Raw genomic sequence first — 21,547 nt, forward strand, 5'->3', positions numbered from 1 at the left:
CAAACAATGTTTTTACATTCTCTATAAATATTTTTAAGTTGTTGAAAAAAAATTACAATCATGGATAATAATAGTGCAAACTTCTTTTTTTTCTTTGTATAATTAAATAAAATATTATAAAATAATAATAATCTCTACAATCTTTAATAAGTAAAAATAATCAACCAACCTACCAAAAGGGATACCATAATTTTAATGTAAATCTTCTACTATTTAGAATAATGGGATTACAGGTCATCTCTAGATCAATTAGAGATTATACAAATATATCGTGAAGAATAAATCTTGAATGCTTAAAATAATTGATAGAGAAGATTTTTCAATAATAAAAAATATTAAATTTATAGCTCTTGATATTAAAAATAATATACTCAAATTTTATTAAAATTGAGATACGATCAATCATTCAATCATCCAATAAAATAATAATATCAAATTTTTTTTATTTTTCTTTTTTGCTTTTCTTTTTCTTACTACTTCCGTTACCACCCACACAAATTGCTCTCTTGCCTAACCAATACATGACCTAAAATCGCCACCTCTTCCTTCGTTTCATTTTATTTTAAGATTATGAGTCCCATACAAAGAGGGACCATACAACATGCTTACTGAAATTAGTGATAAAAAAAAAAGTTTGTAAGTTATATTGACCCTAAGATTGATTCCACAAGTAGGACATTGGGACCCAAGGGGCATATGCTGGTCCACTCAAAATTTTTTTTTTTGAAGAAAAGGGGTACATTAAGGTGCCTCTTATGTGCACATGAAAAATTCATTAGACCTTAAAGTATTGATTTGGCAACTTTAAAGTCAGCTAACCTTTCTTGCTTGGTTAAAAAATCTGGTTTGTTATATCAATCTCTTGTGCCACAAAAACGTGGGTAGCAGTGTGACTATAATAGGTGTCTTGTACATAAAGAATAAATAACTCAAAACCCCATCAATCACTGATTTGAAATGCATCTTTCGCATGAAAGAATGATTGATTTATTTTCATGATATCCACCATTGGATCATCTTAGGGGTAGATCTCAAAGCACTCTAAACTTCTTCATTCATCAGCTTGCATAGATGTTGAAGCGATCATTATATGATTCAAGTGTAAATTTGTATGATACAAACACTATCTGTTAATGAGATGCATGGAACTCTTAAAATTGCACTCAATCTATCTAGGTTTGTATTAACTTGATTACAAATAACAAAATTAGTTTAGAAATAAAAACTAGCCTTTTGAAAATGGATAAATTTTATTTTTCTTAAAAAAAAATTGATTGTGCGATATGAAGAATAAAATGTATCCTCTCCCTTTGCGCCATCTTATTTTCCTACCACCCTACCTCTCCCCTTTGCCACCGTCACCGACCCCTCCATTGGCCCAATCGATATCTCCCATCACCTCTCCCTCCACTTCTTTCTTGACCAAGTTGGATCCTAGAGGAGGTGGTCATTGCCAATGAAGATGGAAGGGGTTATAGTGAGCAAGTTGTTATAGGAGAACCTCTATAGATCATGGTTAATTTTTAGCATACAAGCCAACATCATGGATGCCTAAAATCATTATGGAGGCCTTTTTTTTTGTCTCGAATAGTATTCCTCTATGAAATGGAAGGAAAAATATCCCCACCTTGTTCTTGGTTGTCATGCAGTAGAAACATTAAATTCTACCTCTTGCAGGGTGATTGCTACGCTTATTTTGATATGCATTCGGCAGCCAGATGTATGATGACCATATCATTAATTTGGAAGATAATACTTTATGCTTATGGTTGAGCCAAACTTGTGGCTGTTGTTCTATATATTTGTTGGTCTTTTGTACTTTCATGTTATTTTCAAATGATTTTGATAGCATATGGCTAAATAAAAATCATAAAATAGTATAAGATTCAATGGTGCCGATATCATGAAGAAAACGAAAGAACATAGAGAGAGAGATGGAGGTAAAGTGTGTGAAAATATTAAATGAGAGTGAAAGCTATGGATGGGTTTTCTTTGTCATGTGAACATCTATTAATGTGCTTTGGCAATTATCTCCACTTGATTGGGTCCCAAGTTGTTTGATTGATGGATCACTTTGATAGCATCCATGGAATTTTAATTTCTTAGCAAGAATGGATGTTTAGTTGGTCTTCTAAATTTCTATATGATTCATCTATGTGAACTTCAATGCCCATATTCACCTCCGGCTTTGTTGGAAAATTATAACAAAAAGATAAGATGTGCAAATTTTGACCACTTGCCTTGTGATGAATCTCATCTTGTATAAATTTAGGATAGTATTTTGGATATGTGGAGGAAAGCGATCATCTTATATGGAATCTATCCAAAAATCAAAGATGGTGCTACATCATTTTTGAAAACTACTAAATATCATTCTTTTTTAGGTTTTTTTTAATTATAAAATATTTTAAATATTTTGAATATTTGTATATATTGCTATCACATTTCCTATGTATATTACATAACAAGAAAAAAGTATATGTAGAGTTGTAGTTCCATGAACAGCTCTGTTGTTGAGATTGAGTTTTTTTTCTTTTTTCTTGATAGGATAATATTGTTATTCTTAATAAGATAAAACCTGGTCTATGATATGTGCCACTCAAGTTTCATGATGGTGTTGTAGCACTAAACAATTAACATAAAAGTGGTAAAGTCAGAGACGAAGGATATTGATCTAGAAATAAAGATGAGATTTATTCAAGATATTCCTCATCATTTTTTAATGAGAGGTCCATCTTGGTGCAGGATCGCTATCAACATTCATGAATATAAGGGCTATGAATTATAGCTAAAATTTGTAGGAATAAAAATTAAATGATTTATTAGTCACTTAAACGGAGAAACACTAGCCACTTAGAGTGATTTAGGTTCAGATGATGTTTAACATCATGCTGCATTCTACATAAAATAACAATAGGAAATCATATTGTATTAGAATAAAGGTGGCAATTTATGATCCGATACGTCAATCTGATCCACGACGAGTTACTTTAAGTAGATTTGGATTTGGCATAAACTAGTTTAGATTATAAACATATCAATCTATCTAGATCTGTTTATTAAATAGATTGAGTCTAAATTTTGATCTTTGACATGTTCAATCCATTTCGTTATCATTTAATAATTGGATCATATGATAAACTGAAGCATCTAATTTGTTTCAAATATATTTAATTTATTTAAAATATGCTTAACATATTTTTGATTTGTTTAAATCTATTTAATCTGTTTAACTTAATTTGAATTGTTAAATAAATGAATCATGTGATGGATGATAGGTCGGATTCAGATTTAAATTTTTATCTTATTTAATAAATAGATCAGATTTAAATTGATAAAGTTTTGATCCGATCTGTATCTGATTCGATCCACCTGATTGCCACCTTTATATGAAATTCAATTTCAGCTCTGATGGATCACCTTGTTAGTCTAATGACTAAGCTTTCATAGTCATTTAAATGAGCTGGGGTCAAAATCAGCAACTAAGGCCAAAATAAAGATCAAGCGGATCCAGCAAAGTCTACCAACAAGCAAGAAAAACATAACCAAATACAATGCAGCAGCCTCATGTGTTGGTCCTTAACTCCATCCTGATTTCTTTGCTCGGTACCTTTTATGTTGGCATTCATGGCATAGCTTCTTGGGTGCCTACAAACCAGCCAGGACCAAAGGTCCGAGCTTTGCTTGTTGCCATGATCTATGAAACGGATTTATAAAGCACGTGAAGTATCATCCATTCTAAATTCTAATCCAAAACGTGCTTCACATGAAAAAGATGGCTTTATGTGAAGTCACTAAGGACTTCCTAGTGGTTAATTGAAATCCACAATGGATGTACTAAAATTACAAGTTAAAAAGGGATTGAATTTGTGATTCTCATGTTCCATGGAAGATGTACCCCAACATTTTCTTATATTGGTTCTCTAGCAGATAGTGGCACACATGGCTTCTATTGATTGAGTTGGTAAGGCAATTTGCTATAAGAAAGCTAAAAATTGGGAAGTAGACACGTGGTGGAGGGGCAGTTTGACTGCAACAAGCACATGAAAGAGGCAAAGTTGCTACATGAGAAAAGATGAAAGGGTAGTCCGAGGGTTTTTCTCTGGATTGGGGAGCTTCTAGTTTCACAACATTCTGCTGTTGCAAAAGTGATCTTCTGTGCGGACCGAGTACATGAGATAAAACTCCAATCTATATATATATATATATATTGTGAGATGGACATCGGAGGCATTGAGCCCGAAAATTTCATACCGGATACAATCAAAAGACTCTACTGCTTAAGTACTATCACTCCTCTTCTCCCACGTGAGATGCCTTTTACAGGACAAAACCGTACGGGGCGGGATGCTGACTGGGTCAAAGGCCTGGGCTCCGTTCGAGAGTGGACAATACCTCACGCTGGGTAGAAGAGATGGGGTCGGTACGACTGGACAGTAGACCTCAACAATTGGTGCCGTCTGTGGAAATCCGTCCCCTACCTGCAACAGTAGACTCCCTTGCTGGTGGGCTCTGTTGTGGAATGGGCATCGGGGGCATTGAGTCCGAAAGTCCCATACCGGATACAATCAAGGGATTCTACTGCTTAAATACTACCACTCCTCTCCCACGTGAGGCGCCTTTTGCGGGGCAAAATCGTGCGGAGCAGGGTGCTGACTGGGTCAAAGGTCTGGGTTCCGTTTCAGAGTGGATAATACCTCACATTGGATGGAGAAGATGAGGTCGATATGATTGGACAGTAGACCTCAATAATATATATATAAACCAAGATCTGCAAAAAGATTTTCTTCTCTTTGGAGCATAGATTTGGTAGGAGGGTAGGCTATGGGTGTCAAAAAGAAATTACTAGACAACTGCAAATCAAGGAGAGGCTCCAGGATTGTGCCTACTCCTATAATGGTACTACAAGATCCCTCCAATTAATTACTATAGAAAAACAACTAAAACATTTTGGGAAAAGCCGAGCAATGTGAGGAAGAAGACAAGAGTTTAGAAATGGACATGTTTTCGATGAGGAGACATGGGAATGTACGGTCCGGTTTCATTATGGAACTGAGAAATGCATCTCACATGTTGGAAACAAGGATGAACTCGCCGGTTTTCGAGAGAACTGATTCTTGATGTAAGCAACAATATTTGGTAGCATATTTCTTTATCACCAGTGGAATGCTCAGAACCAAAAGTTCATCTATCACTGTGCCTCCAATTCAGCACTGTTGCTTCGCTTTGTAGCTCTCTTGGTTGAGGATATTTTAGAATATCATTGAGACAAATACACCTTCTAACATTACTATGAAGGGTATCTCTCATTACTAATTTCAAACCAAATCCCCCTTCTCGATGATTGCAATGAGAATTTCCATTAGTTTTTTGAAGTTTAATTTTAATGACTCTCTAACAAGGAAAGGGAATAGGATGCTGTTGGGATGGAGTTACCAATCGGTGCCTTTGCAGCATTGGACTGCAGTATACTTATGCTGGAATCACAGGATGCATGGGAAATGCCTCAGGACTTCCCACAGGTTATTCTAAGACAGGCCTTTTACAGTGTAATGTCCTCGAACTCATCATTCTTTTATGTTATAGTAGGTTGGATCAAGTCATCTAAAGCACCCTACCAATCCAATGTCTATTAGCCTACTATCAAATCAAAACCATCTGCCAATTATGTAAATCTCATAAGTTGAAAATTAACACAATTGCCGGCGTACGTATTAGACTTCAATAAGTTTTTTTTTTTTTTTTTTTTTTATCATTCAAAAAAATAAGTTACGTTCTTTGAAAGTGGCAAACCCCTATTGTTAATATCCTCTCATTTTTCTCGAGTAAATGTTCTGCCTTGCTCTCCACATCTTTACAATTCGTCCAACGCACCTCTCCAACCAACCTTTACATGAAAATGAGCCATTAAAATTTAGAGAATGGTCACCCATGTTGCCAAAACCTTTTCTAGTGAAACCTCAATTCCCTCAAAACCTTTTCTAGCGAATTGACACAGCACCGCCAAATTACATATAGGCCTCAACAAGTTTTCGACTTGGATGTGTTGGTATATATTGATGTCCATTTGAAGTTCTTTATTGACTTGGGATGTATTGGTAGATCTTGATGCCCATTTTGAAGAGTTAAATGACTAAGTGAGGTCTTCCGAGATATGCAAGTGAACTGTATCTGAGTACAGTGTAAGACTTTCTAGGAAACTCTGGACAAGAGATTTCAGCCAATCAGTCGATGAAATTCTGAGCCCTCACAACCTAAACCCTAGGCATTGATAGGAGTTCTTATGACAGAATCGCAGATGGCAGGGAAGGCATGCATTCTCTGCCATCCACTAACCTACAATAATTTTCTTAATTTGTTACTCATTCATATCCACTATCCAGGAATTCTCGTCTTGCCATTCTGTAGAGTTTCTCGTTTGTGAACAACAGAAGCATATAGTTAGCTAACTGATTTGGAACTTTCAAGAAGCCAAGTTAGAATGAAGCATCCTCGTATAATAAAATCAAATATGGTAATGTTCCAACTATCCGATGCTTGATTGCAAACCTAAGGAAATTGGTCATCATGTCACAGCTCATTTTCTTATAAGAAAATTGTTGAAACACCATATTATCTATTACATAAATAATTAAAATTTTCTTTTCATTATGAACAGCGGTTGTATGGTCAGTCATTATGGGTAGAACATGACCTCACTGAGTCTCTTTCAAAAGAATCATCACCTCACAAATAGACCCTGCTTCAAAGCTGTACGACGCTTCATGACAAAAGTACTAGTCAATGAATACCTCATGGTAACCATGGATGTCACACGAGAAATTGAAATACAGCTAATTAAAGCAGTTCCCTCAGAGAGGAAGTACGCCTACAACCAGTCAGCTGCTACACTTCCAACCAACCAGAATCAAAGCTAAAGATGCGTTCACAGCTGCACATAAACAGCCAGGCCAGCAACATGAAGTTGCCAACCCACTTCCAAATTGATAGATCATAACAGTTTGATGAACAGATGAAATACTGGGGAAGCTTCCAAATAATGTAAACAATCACAGATGCAGAGCTATTGTTTCATCCGTATATGATGTCAATTTTTTTCCTCCCACTCCTGTCCATACCTCAAACAATGGAAGTGCCGACTAGGTCAATTCACATCTAATTGATAATTGAGTGAAAATTTCGGTAGACATAAATGAGTCTTCCCATATGCCTGGTCAATCCAGATCTTAAGAAGAAACCAGACAAACCGCAAGGAATAAATTGTAAGCCGATGTGTTTCACAGAAATAAGATGTTACAACAAAAAATATTGGAAGCGTTCAGACAATCTAGAATTTTCAAGGGCATTGCCGATGCTATATAAATGACAATATATACATACTATCTGAAAATCAATGTTCTTTATGGTACACCCTCTATTAACAGTGCCAAAATTATTGCAACTGTTTCAAGTTAGCTAACAAATCACCTGAAAATTATGGAAATTGACAATTCAGAAGAAAACAGAAAAGAAATAACAAAGCATAAATATAAATTTGCATGGATCATTGAAGTCAAACCTAACTTCATTCATTTTATTACTATAAAAGCAGGGTTACTTATAAAGGAACAGGTTAACAAATTATCCTTCAAAAAGAGATTCAGGTGGTGACAATTTTGCAGTCCATCAAACCAAAAAACAAAAATGTAGATTACTCTGTTGCATATTATTAAGTATAAAGGATTCATGGGCACAAATAACATTGAAAACCTGATCTGGATGAATGCACTTATAATCAAGAAATCTTTCAACATAGCATTGAAAAAAAGAATACAGACTCTTCAGAAACAAAATGCTACTAATGCTCCTACATACACATGCTATTGCTAATAAACACCACCAAACAAACATATGAAACAAAAAATGACAACCGATATAACATCTTGAAGAAAAGAAATGTTTTTTAACTTTTGTCTGTCTTTCATTCTGGATATGGTTGATAATAGACACATACCAGTGTCTATTCTAGTTTCCTAGTTGATGTGCCTCAATCAGGAGTCCTATGACGCACAACTAGGTCTTGTAAAGATATGTAAACCCCAAGTTACGATTCAGATCTAGGTCAAGATGTGTGAAAATGTGGATCCCCAAATATCACATGACTATTGAAAAAAAAAAAAAAAAACCAGTAGACATCAAATACAAAAGAATAGTACCATCTAATACATTAATCATGTAAACATTTTTAAACATGGGACACTAGTTTACAAGTCCCTCAACCTCAACTAAATCATGTGAAATGTCACCATTTTGACCAACGAATATAAATGTTTCAAAAGAAGTAATATTTTCCTGATTAGATAAATTAAGCCTTCATTTATTCTGTACAGCAGCAACTTGATGGACTCAAAAATTAAAATGGGCGGACTCGCACATATTCAGAATTGGCTAAGAAACTTAATTTGCATTTTAATTTAAGTGTCACTGTAAAAATTTTATAAGTTGTGCTCTCACGTCTCAGTCCTCATCAACAATTTAATCTTAATGCTTCTCAATAAATCTATGTGTATTGTGCTCAAAAGAAATATTGGACTACAGAGACATACTTTATTGGAGCTTAAAGTCTCCACCTATACCCTCAAAGTATGCTGCAACTTCCTTTCACGATAGATACCATATAGCACATATGTGCATAATGTGCTTGCTTATGTTTATGAATTTACAGAGCGGCGCATTGACGGTGACCTTGCTATCTGTTTTGTCAAATTGAACTTGATCAAACAACCAGTCATCTTATCAATTATCACTCCCAAAGAAACTTTTCTAGCATGCAAGTCTCTGGTAAAAAGTCACTTCAACATTCATATCTGGACTTACCTATGTTTGTTTATGTTTTAAGTACTCAACCATTATACTTCGTACAGTTCCCAAATTCAAGTTATACCTTAACAACTAAATAGTAACGTTGATCACTAATAATTTTGCATTTACCCTGTGCACATATAACATGTTCTACGTAATAAAAACATGGACACTGGCGTGTGGGGATGTATTGGTCGATTACTAATTTTGCATGTTAGAAGTACATGGGTTAATACCTGTTAAATGGCTATTTTCATGGAATAAAAAAAATCATTGACTAATAATAGGAATAGCATGTTATATATTATGATGTGTTGCAGTCGAGGTTACGAGAGCTTAGACCCCATCAACTTCCTATTAGGAAAAGCTTCAAGATTTTGCAACAATACCTTCTTGATGAACAGTGCTGATATAAAGTTAAAAAGCCAGCAGTAGGAGATAAGAAAAGAGGCAGACAAAACGTCACACCTACAATGTTCAATTCAAGGTTTAAAATACTGAGCCCCAGACCATTACTTTACAGGTATGGTACAGTACTAGCATGGTATTGTCTCGACTATTGGGATACTCTTGCATCCCGATACTATACCAGAACTTTTTTAATTTTTATTTCTCAATTTTTAACCTTTTTATCTTAGATCAAGTTCTTTTTTTTTTTTTTTACTTGTTTTAAACTACACCCTCTGACTAAGCCAAAAGAAAGCATAGCCCCAACTGTTCCCTCTTTTTTATTTCAAAATCTAGCAACCCAATCGGGTCATGCTTGGTATGGACTGCACTAGCGCTGGTACTGTCCAGTCCCGACCAATTTCGAGCAGAAGAGGTGGGATGTATTGACCCATTATTGGACCTATGCCTCAAAGGTGTGGGTCCCAATTTCCTCTGGAAGTGGCACAGTACCAAGGATATCATCCTGTTCTGGTAGGATAAATCCTTGGTTTAGTTCTTCACAATTTGAAGCAGTGTAGAGTCTTGAAGATGGAGGGTAGGTTCAGGAAAATGTCAACACCACGATTTCATGAGCCATGCTTCCAAAGGTTAAAAGAAAAAAAAAAGTCAGGTAAGTTACATGTAAAACTCAAATTTCTAACTTTTTCTCATTTTATGAGCTTCATACTGAGTGATTTATTGTTACATGCTTTTGAATTGTTATTTGATGACATTATCAAATTTAGCTTTTACTGTTGAAGGGGAAAACTGAAGAGAGACTATTACTTTGGTTAGGACAATCCCCATAGTTCACACATGGTTTTGTCAGACTTTTAAGTTTTAAGTTTTATCAGTGACAAGTGAATTTCAGAAAAAAAGCTTTCAAGGCTTTGAAACTTATCCCAAGTGCTTTCTCTAATTATTTTGTTCTCCCAGCAACCCTACTCCATGATCAGGTTAATTCACACCTACTCCCAATGAAGGCATATTAGATTTCTATCATATATGCAGCTCCTACTGAACTCATGAAAAAAGTGATTTGCCTTTTGATAATCAAAGCTGCTAGAAAGGATTAGGTAGAAACTCAAATGAGATCAATTAAGGGCATCCTACTAAATAGTGGAGAAAATATAAGGCACTATGGCAAAAGGTCAGCATTGGCATTGGGAAATTGATATAAATATATTATAAATATAGAAAATTTTTTTTCAAAACCAAGGAAGAATTCCTAGTCTCTTGACAAAACATGAAAGGCGCACAATGTGAGAGGTCGTTCGGTACAAATGAGGAAAAAAAAGAATCACAATAAATTGTTCTCAGCAATGGATTGACCAAGCTCTCAATGTTCAGAATACCTATTATTCTTTCAGCTTTTCACATCAATTGAGCCCAACAACTTGGCTATAAATGTTTATGCATATAAGGATTTAAATTCCATTTGATAGTTCAACCTTTGCATTTGTTGGATTGGGCAAGGTTTGGGTGGGGTCACACATTAGAATCAAGTCACAGAGTGCTGGCCTGAACCAAACCCAACCCAGCCTCATGCCCAAATTTTGAAACTCACACCTAACACTGGTTGTGTGGCAACAGCAACATGAGCAAACACAGTCTAGAGTGGCAGTGGCAAGATAAGGAGTAAGAGGAAATGAAGGGTAAAGGGCAATGTTCTGGCTGTCTGGCAATGGTGAAAGAAATGAAAGAAATAAAGAAGGGCGGGGAAGGGAGGGGCAGTGGAGAGAGGAGTGGTTCTGGAAGATAGTCCTACTCCAATGTATGGCAATGGTGGTGGAAGGAGACAGATTTTAGATGGTGGCAAAAGAGATATGCTTGTTAGAGTCAGGGAAAAGTGGGGTGCCAACTAGGGAAGCAAAAGACTTTACTCTTTAGATTTTAGGAGATCAGAAAATAGTTTTAAGTGTTAAAACTTATATTATATATGTAATATATTTTTAATCCATAATATAAAGATTCAAGCTCAGCTGGGTTGGGCCAATCCAGCCCAGATTTTATTGACCCTGAGTGCAGCCCAAATTCTGTCAAGCCTGGGAAACTGCGCTCTGTGCAGCCCATCAGGCCTAAATTTGATGCTTAGGAATCTAGCTAGGCAAGTCAGGTCTAGCAAGATTAACTAAAGTACTCAAGTCTAGCACTAGTGCTTGGCACAGCTGGTAAGAATGGGTGCCTATTCCCCAAATCCGCAAGCAGCCATATCATGTGGTAGTCCACTGCTAGCACATTTTGTAAACAGACTAACATAAGTCAACACATCAATCCTTGAATATATCATGAATGACAACTTATCCATTTTAGTCCATTTCTTATATTTAAAAGCATGTCGAGCATGAACAAAAATTATTGTGGCTGCCAGAAAGCTTACTGTGACATCAGATCTACATTATCAACTTATCATGGCAATTTTCACAGTCCTATACATGCAACCCAAGCTCATCATCAAAGTACAAAGCATCTAATTTTCAGGTATCATAGTTATAAATCCCTATTTGATTCCCACCCAAGCAAATATAAACATCTCCTAATATTGCAGTGCTCATAGTGCTCATGATGATGACAAAATTCTTAATTATTCCTACATGTACATATCATTTTCCACTAAAACACAAATACTTGAAATTAAAAACCGCTAGTGGAATAACATCTTGAATATAACAATCTTGTCTAAAATTTTGGCGAACGTTCGTTTCTTATTATATGTGTTGATACATACCTTTGTCTATTTAGCTTCCTAGCTAGTAAATTGGCATGTTTGACAGAGAGGCCTGAACTCAAGTTCAGTCAGATGTGGGCACTTCCATCTGTTTGTTCAGAACTCAAGTTCCTATTTCACCCAAAAAGGCCAGATTTAATCTGTGTGGGTAAGCAAAGCATTAAATACTACTTTAAAATACTCTCCCACTCACTCACTTCTTACGAATCAAGGCATTTTAAATTTTCATGGTCACATCTAAATCTCCTGTCAAACTCGTGAAAAGTGTGATTAGCCTTGCCACACTCTAAGCCACCAAAAAGGACTAGGTAGAAAGTCTAATGATGACAATTAAAGGCTATGTACCTTACTAGCAAGGATTACCATGAACCATTACATGCTTATCTAACACCAACATGTGTAATTAACTTGCCATGTCAAATTTTTATAATTTTATATGTAAGCAGCCTAACTTCATTGTTAGAGGATGGTACTATGATAGAGAAACAAAAGGGTCCACATATGAGATATAACACTTATGGATCCCTATTTGGCATTCTTAGCCAGGCAAGTCTAAACTTCTCACATCAAGGTCTTCAATCTCGATTCCGGTAACCATAACAATATCACTTCAGTATCACAATGTATGTACACTGTACCAAACAACCCTCTACTAATTTTTCTCACTTTTTATTTTGATACATCTTGGGATGGATTGGTGCACACCTTGGTACATCTCGGAATACAATGGTATACCTCGATATGGGACAGTATGGGATCTGTACCAATCCAAACTTAAGTTTTGTACTAGTTCTTATCCGGCACAATAAGGTACATCCTACACCAAGCTATACAGGATGGTACAATAGACCATGCTCACAATATTCCAATGTTCAAATGATGTTCACAATCATGATGAAATTTTTATATGCTACAGATCACGGACTTCTATAGTTTAATTGGAAAATTATATATATGATTCAGGATGATATATTCCATATACAAAACATAATATCATTAATAGATTTGAACAATCAACAAGTTCATTAGTTTGGTTATTGACTGCAATACCCACAAAATACATTTATACATATGCTTTTTATATTTTTTCCACACGTGTCAACACAAACACAAGATTCCAGGCATAAAGTCCCTAGGTTGTATTTAGAACTTGGAAGTACATGGTGTCTGATATATGTGTTTATTTGACAATGCAATACGAGCATACACATCAACTTCATAATAGATAATAGCCATAACTAGAGTTCTTTTTTTTTTTCTTTTTTTTGAGTAGAAGACATTATAGGTAAGATTTTAGTAATGGGTGCAATGATGTTAAACTTTAAGGTAGAATTATGGAGGAAAGCTTGGGATAAGGGCCTCAAGATAAGTGCAGCTAAAATTGAGAGCTTAACTATAAAGTGATACAGTAAATGCCAATGAAAATGAGGCCTAGCTTAGAATCGATGACTAAGAAATACCCTATATCCTTTGAGCTACCTCAGATTGCTCTTATAATAAAATAGCGAGACAGACTTCCAATAGAACCATAAAAATCACAAATTGTGAAAAAGCTTGCACCACATGAGGGGTGGCGCAGTCAAACAAGTGGGCTAATCAAGAGAACAGTTTCAAGTATTACTCTCTCACCTATTTAGAGTTGTATTCACAAAAGGAAGATCCCTAACACACTCAATACCCTCTTGTAATATTTTAAATATTACATATAGAAGCAAAAAATGAGAAAGTAGTTTTAGAAAGCATTTCTTCTGGTTGGCATAGACTACCAATGAATCCAAGTCAACTTTTGGCAAGACATAAGGCATGCATTTAAGGCTAGAAAGGCAAGTCATAGAAATGAAAGCTTATCACATTAGTTCTCTAATTTAAGCTCGCACAACAAGGAATAAACCCTTCAAGGTTCCTCGGCCTAGAAAGAATGCAGCCAAAGAGGGAGAACGACAAAGTAGATATTGGTAATGGCATGCGTATCAAAAAAAACACAAAATATGCAAGTCAAGGACTCAAGCGTTGCCCTTAGATCTAATATCAGATAAACACATGGTGTTCTACATAAAACTACTCTTTTTGAAATTTTATGCAAGGATTCAAATCATCACTTATGTTTTTATATAAAACAAATACATGATGCTCTATATAAAACAAGTCTTTGCTTGTGCCTTTTAAACTAGCATCCAGGTCCAGCAACAAATTCAAGTCACGTTAAGTAAAAAAAGGAAAAAATCTCAAACAATATATAAGATTCCTGCATCACGGAGAAAGATACGGATTTGAGAGAGATACCGATTTGCAAAACTTACTAGCATGGCTGGTGTTAGTCGACAAAGCCTGGATGAAAAGGATGGCAGGTCGACGATACATTGACTACCAGTCTGAAGATAAAGGGCAGCTCAAATTACGGATTGAAATCAAATAGATGATCAAAAAGAAAAAAAGAATATTGGCCACTATTGGTCGTGCCTGTCTATGAGATGATGCTTTATGGTTGCAAGGAATTCCAACTGATTTACTATAGTGAAACAGTCCGCCTGTAGAGCACTTCATCATCATTCTCATCCTCCTCTTCCTCGGATACCAACTCCCTCCCCGGCATCTCCAACTTTCCGCCCATGACAAAAGAAGGCCCTGCAGTCTCCGCTTCAATGTAATACCCCCGCATTCTCTCCTCAAATCTCTGGTCGCTGCAATTCAAAAACCAGTTCAGATTGCACCTGATCCCCTTGCTTGCTATCCTCTGGTACCTGGGCTTGATCCTCGATTCCAAACTATACGTGAAGTACTCGGGGAACTCCAACAGCTCCTGCAAAGGCCGCTTCATCTCACTCTTAAAGAAGTAATAAGCGTTCTTCATAAGCTCGACCCGGAGCGCGACAAGCTGGGGGCATCTGACGACCATCCTCGCCACGTCCTCGCCGGAGATCCCACGGCCGCGGAGGAACTCCACAGGTTTCAGGATGACACTCTGGTTGAGGCTGACGATCTGAGGCATCCTCTCGAGGGCCCGAGCGAAGCCATCGGGGTCAATCTCGAGCTTGAGGTTGAAGAAGTACTGCTGCGCCGAGAGCTTAGCCTTGAGCGGCAGGCCAAGAATCGGGGGGTACTGCACGATCACGGAAGGGAGGGACTCCCGGTGGACTCCAAAAGCGAGGAGGGCGTCGACGTTAGGCTTCACGGTCTCGTGGAGGTCGTAGCCGAGGACGTAGGGGCGCTTCTCAAGCATGCGGGCGAGGATTCGCCTGGGGAGGCCGAGGGAGAGGAGGAAGTCGAGGAGAGGCTTGATGGTGGTGCCGACGCGCATGCCGAGGAAGAATGGGAACTGGGTGACCATGGGGCCGATGTCGCGGGGGGCGACACCGACGCTGACAAGGTAGGCGACGGAGGTGCTCATGGTGCCCTCGGGCTTGAAGCCGAGGAGGTCGGGGTAGCGCTGGAGGACGAAGGGGATGTCGGAGCGGTCGACGTCGAGGCCGCGGAGGAACTTGACGACGGGGGCGAGCTCGACGATGACGCTGGCGTGGAGGACCTGGGGGGAGCGGCGGAGGAAGTCGGCGAGGCGGGGACGGGGGATGCCGAGCTTCTCGAGGTAGGAGAGGACGGGGATCATGTTCTTGCGGACGCTGCAGGCAAGCATGAGGGGGTAGGAGTTGAAGTCGTCGACGGAGAGGCCGAGGCGGTGGAGGAAGTCGACGCGCTCGCGCATGACCTCGACGGAGGAGGGGAGCTCGAGGTGCTCGAGCTCGTCGGGGACGACGCCGATGGACTTGAGGTAGTCGGAGATGATGACGCGGGAGACGAGCCGCTCCTTGCGGCCCTGGATCACGCCCCAGGTCACCGACGGCATCTCGTACTCGGGGAATTTCGTCGGCGGCGACAAGGAGGAGAAAAAGTAGGGGTTGTTGGGGGATTGATACGGGGGGTTTGGGGATGGAAAAGGAGGTGGGATGCGGGCATGGGGATGGGGGAAGAGTGTTGAAATGGGGATTGGAAGGAGGGGTCTTCGACGGAGGCGAAGCACAAGGGTCATCTCTCGGGGTGGCTGGGAACAGGGGAGGAGAGGAGAGAATGATGCTATGGGTGGAAGTGGTACCGGTAGGGCTCGAAGAAGGCTTCAAGCAGCGACTCTCCCACTCGACCGGAAGCGAGCCGGTTTGAAGCATGGTCGCGGACCGGACCATACATATAAATTATAATTATTGTCCCTTGTTATTTTTCTTTTATTTTTTACTTTTCCTTGTTCCAGAAATATTTTTCAAATAACAATTATTAATTTTATAAGAATATTTTAAAAGTCATAAAATGTAATTTTTTTTTGGGCAGTACCAACTTGTTCTTGTACAATGCTTGGAGGAAATAGTTGGGTTTAGGAAAAGTAATCTTCATGCTCAAAATATGTTGGAAAGGTAGTAGCTTCTTCTACAGTGAAATGTGGTGAAGAAAAAAAAAAAAAAAAAAGGTTGATCATTTTATATTTTTAATTTCTATCTCACAATATTGTAATATATCAGAAAGAAGATAATGCTTAAGGAAAAGGGAGTAAAAAAAGATCTCAACTATAAAAAAGGAAAGGTCTAGTTGTAGGACGAGTTTCTAATTAGGATGCCTCAGAAATATTGAAAAATCATGAGAGTTTATAATTTTTAAAAATATTATATTATGAGGTTTTTGTTTGTGAAATCAAATATTATAATATATAAAAATTATAAAATTAAAGAATTCTACATGTGAATTTTTCAAATTATTATTTTTCTATTCTTATCTTAGACTTTTTTCATTTTTAGAATCTTTTTATAACAAACATATATGTCTTAAAATATCTAATTTTATAAATAAGAGATTCTAAATTTGAAAAATAATAAAATTATGATTTTTAAATTTACTATCTCTAAAAGCAGCCTTAATATAGAATTATGATAACCTAGATTTGCAAAACAATATAAAACTTCTTAATCTCAAATTCGTTTAAATAATAGCTAAAGCAAACTTTAAAGACATGAATTGACCATAATAAAATGGAACATTCAAAGATATCACAGGTAATGCCTTATGTGAGAGTGAAAAAAAAAAAAAGAAGGAAAGGTAACCTGGACTCTCAAGAAAGATAATCTCAAATCTAGAGAAAATGTCCAATGAAAGAAATAAAAAATGTGTCAGATATCATATAGAAGTTCAATCATCATAAGGTCCATGAATTCCCTAATCCTTTATGAATTTCTTCTTTCGGTGAGAATTCTGTCCACAAACACCAACATAAAACGATAACAATAGTGAACATAATATAAACTAATATTATATAGTATGTCTAAATATATTTTTTGATTTATATTTTCTAATTTGATCACAGTTATCCTGCAAACCATCAAAGCTCAAAAGATGCTTTGAAGGCGAACGCAAAAACTAATGCTACGGAGTTGGTCATACAGCACAATATAAACGCGATCTAGTGCCGATAGACAACCGAGTTTTGTTTATTCTTTGGCAATGTGTGGACAAAGCAAATAAGTAGCATTAAGGCTAATCTGCACAAATATAAGAATTGCCATTTCCATTGCACCATCTGTTTTATAGTCACAACCATCAGCTCTCACCATCCTTGAGGAAGTTGATTAGCCAGTAGAAGCCAAACCTGCTAAGTGCATTACAATTTCAAGCTGGAGCTCCATATTATCACCTTTGGAAGAAGTGCAAATAAATAAATAAACAAAACTAAAAGGTTACAGGCGTCCATCCTCCTAAAACACGTAGAACATTGTCTTCATTGTGCTCGCATGCGGGAGATATTCCTGAGTGCAGCGGAACCAAGCAAGAGAGAGAGAGAGAGGAGCAAGCCAATGCATAGCTTCAGTTCTCACAGAACAGTACCATGTATTTATTTTTTCCAAATTTGCATGACATGCAATGGAAATATCAACGATGTATGTCAACTCCTTCACAAATTAGAATTGACTGATGAAAATAAAGATGAAGATTTGGTCCAATAGATTGGTTTCAATCTATCAAAATTACATGTCGCCCATCCGATCATTCAGCTTCTTTGTTCGCTGGAGGAGGATGGTAGGACTCCGTCATCCCAGTCAATAGCCTTTATTTTGTTGCCATCCAGTTGACTTGTAATTGTCATCCCAACCAGTGACCTCTTAATTCCCTGTAATAGTCACCCCAGCCAGTTGGCTGGATACTGAAGTTACACTACTGAGGGTATGTTCCTGATGTTTCATTACCCCAGTTGCTTCAATCCTGTGCTGTTCATGCTGGATTGGTTTTTCGACGCAATTGTCTATATTACTGGAGCATGACTGTGGGATCTTTGGTCCACGGTCGTATCTAGCATCTGTCTCTACATCATGGCCCTCTAGAACAGGAAGAGGACAGCCCTGGTATGAACCATTGTCCACACAGTACCTCAATAGCTTGCACCAGTGTATATCCTGCAGAGGGGAAAGAAAAAGGAATTTCACTCTTATTATGATACAATTAAAAGAAACCACAATAAGCTCCAACCTGAAAAAATAAACCTGTTCATATGATTAATTGGGCAAACGTAGATTGTTGTAACATCCATAACAAGATCTATAACCAAGAAAAGAATTATCAATTGAAAAGTCTTGAGATCACCTCAAATTTTTCTGTCCAGACCATTTTCTGTGTCATATTGTTGTTAATATGAATAAATTTGAAGCAACGAACTTCAAAACCTCCAAACATATGTATCCAGCCCTATGAAGTAGTTCGTTTTATATGATTTCAGCAGTCATAGAAAAGGCCATAACTTTCACATGGCATCCCAAACAAGCAATGAGAGAGCTAACCAGATATCATCAAACCATTCAATTGTATAGATTTCTAGAATATCCCTCATCATGAGCTTATTCAACTCCATCTTAAAGAAGCTTCAATTACATACAGTAGATAAGAATAAAAGCCCCCATCAAAATTGCATACTGCTTCTCCAATGCAGACTAAACTCTGACTCCAAAGAAGCAATATAACAACACAATAAGTTATTCCAATATACTCCATCAAAACATCACATCATTTACTAAAACCGGTGAGAACATCACCTACTAAAACCGATGATAACATCACCCACCTTTAGGGAAAAAGGATTGCATTCCCAATCAGCATTGAATTTACAATATTGCTAAAGTTCTCTTTCCTATTGCTCATAATATAACACTCATGCAAGAATCTATATTGGTGCATGATCAAGGAAGCATGTGACAAAAAAATTACACACAAAAGCAACTAAAAGTGTCATCTTACAGTCATTTTAAGCATTTTAGATGGAAATCCAAAGTTTGAAATACCAAGAGTCCATAACGTATTGATAAAGGGTGGACACAGTGACCATAGTCAGCAACCACATTGTCAATTTTAACTGAAATCGGCAAAATAAAAAGTTGAAACAGGGGCTGAAGCCCCTGTTTTGATTGGGAGGAGGGCGGAACCCCTCCTCCGGCTTTCCACTAAGTGCACAATCCTCCGGCAGCCTCAGTAGCCCTTCGACGGCCACCGAAGGCCCTCTCTCCCTCTCCCTCTTCTTCCCTCCCCCATCCTGCTCTCTTTTTTCCTGTCTCCTGTTCTCTCTCAACACTCTCTGTTGCATCGGTTCAGGCCCAATATAGAATGGCATGGGGGCATACCAATCCGTGCCGCCAACCGACTAGTCAGGGGCCCAGTATCGGCACAGCGAACCTTGATTATGACAAAGATCTAATATTTCCATTTTACCTTATCATTTACTATATCCAAATCAAAGACAGAAAGATCTTAATTAGCTCTATCTTTGCCTCTTCTTGCTCAATTTAGACAAGACAATGCTAAAGTAGCATTAAAGCAAACAACTGACATGAAGGAAAAAAACCATAGTTAGAATCTGTAGGCCTTTACTTACACCTGCTACCCAAGCACATGGCCTTTTACCCATTAAAGGCACTATAATTTTTCACATTAATTTTCTGCTTTCACATTTGTTTTAGCATTTTCTTTACAGAAATAAAATGGAAAAGTAAAGGTAAGTAAATCAATATGTTGTCCATAACTAGCTACCTTAGCAACCTAAAACATTTCTTAGAAAAATATTCAAATTATAGAAAATCATTGGCCAAATAATTCCATCATGTACATGTTAAATTTGCCTTAACCTTCGTACAAGCTCCTCTAATTAGTAAGTTTCATCGAACAATATCCTCTCTCTATTAGTATTCTTGCACATCTATATATATGCTCTATAGGAATTATGTATATTCTTCACTCACCTATTCCTACCCAAATTACTTGCTTCCCACAAGTCCTATGAACTATTTGCCTTATTCCATCATGTCTTTGTTATCTCACGGAAGCACTTTTCTATAGCCCCAAAATGTTTTCCCTAGGTAACCTCTCATTTAAAAGTTTCCCATCAGATTCCCCTCCAAACTCCTTTTCCTCATTCATACTACGTAGATCCATATTTTCAACAGGCATTGATTCCATTATTATCTCATATTAAGTATATGTTCACTTTACTCTCCAAATTTTCCAAGAGTATGGTTATCTTTTTTTTTTTTGCGGGGAGGCAGAGAGGGGGGGGGGGGGGGGGGGGGGGGGGGGGGAACGGTCATTCCATTTATCTACACTAAATCAGCACCATTTCATAATATTTAACCAAAATCCAACATCAAAGAATTAAATGATTGTGCATTTAAAAAGGATTTTTAAGTTAATATGCAAGAGAAATCCTTTTTGGTTGGTTTAATTTGCAACTTGAAATCTCACTAGGAAAATTCAGACACCAGGGAAAAGTTTAATACATGAAAGCCTCAAGAAAGTTTGGATTTTAATAATACACCAACCAAGACAGGTTTCTTTCTTCAAAAGCTCTTTGCTCACAATTTTCATATCACAAATGTATGCAAGAATCTTAATCCAATCTTGCTTATTTGTTCTTTATCTAGTTTGCTATCATTATGCTTATAAAGGATAACAGCTTTCATCGTCGTAGCAATAAATTATTGGCTCTATATCTCTTTCCTATCATGTTAAATCTGCCTCAGCACAAGGATATGTTATAAACTTCTGCAAGTGCTGGTTCTCGTAGCATGTGCATAAAGCTCATTGGCCTCAGTCCCACCACAATGTGCTTGTATGATCAAAGTCAGACTATCTTCAAATAAGTTCTTTAGCGCTTTCCATATTTTTAAATCATTTAGATTGGTGCTTAATGCCATTTTAAGCTATCTCTTCTACTTCTGTGCAGCATCATCTGTGTTCGTGGCTGAAGGGAGGGAAATGACGCACTTTACCATATTATGACACATCTCTTCGCATTGTTTCATCTTTCATGCAATATATTTTGGACTAGGTATGTGTCCACATGTCGCTAGTTGATCGCATCTCTCGTCCAAGGTTGGCTCCCCTTTGGCCCTTTTCCCAAGGAATGATAGTTATGACCAATCACTAGGGTCAGCCACTGATTATGAGCTGTCCATCAATGATTAGGACTTACGAGCAACCACTTGCCACCAATTGATGTGATGAACCACGGTCACAGTAAACACTTACCATTGGGTT

At 37.4% G+C, this 21,547-nt stretch overlaps 1 protein-coding gene across 2 annotated transcripts; it reads right to left on the reverse strand.

The window, feature by feature from the left end:
• Nucleotides 1-7,140: 7,140 nt before the first annotated feature.
• Nucleotides 7,141-16,085, reverse strand: LOC105053368 (transcription termination factor MTERF4, chloroplastic). Of its 2 annotated transcripts, none has more exons than XM_073244507.1 (3): nucleotides 14,459-16,085; nucleotides 14,299-14,370; nucleotides 7,141-7,467 (listed from the first exon to the last, which is right to left on the reverse strand). In XM_073244507.1, the coding sequence occupies exon 1, from the start codon at nucleotides 16,020-16,022 to the stop codon at nucleotides 14,508-14,510; it is 1,515 nt and encodes a 504-aa protein (XP_073100608.1). In that variant the 5' UTR covers nucleotides 16,023-16,085; the 3' UTR covers nucleotides 7,141-7,467; nucleotides 14,299-14,370; nucleotides 14,459-14,507. The 2 variants fall into 2 exon arrangements, with proteins under 2 accessions (XP_073100608.1, XP_073100609.1); XM_073244508.1 differs by having other exon boundaries at nucleotides 7,385-12,109.
• Between the last annotated feature and the right edge of the window lie 5,462 nt (nucleotides 16,086-21,547).

Source organism: Elaeis guineensis, chromosome 10, assembly GCF_000442705.2.
Source record: "Elaeis guineensis isolate ETL-2024a chromosome 10, EG11, whole genome shotgun sequence".
In the NCBI taxonomy this organism is placed as follows: Eukaryota; Viridiplantae; Streptophyta; class Magnoliopsida; order Arecales; family Arecaceae; genus Elaeis; species Elaeis guineensis.

What these genes read in the sequence shown, in the direction of transcription:
- LOC105053368 (XM_073244507.1), bottom strand. Translation starts at nt 16,022, where the DNA reads ATGACCCTTGTGCTTCGCCTCCGTCGAAGACCCCTCCTTCCAATCCCC.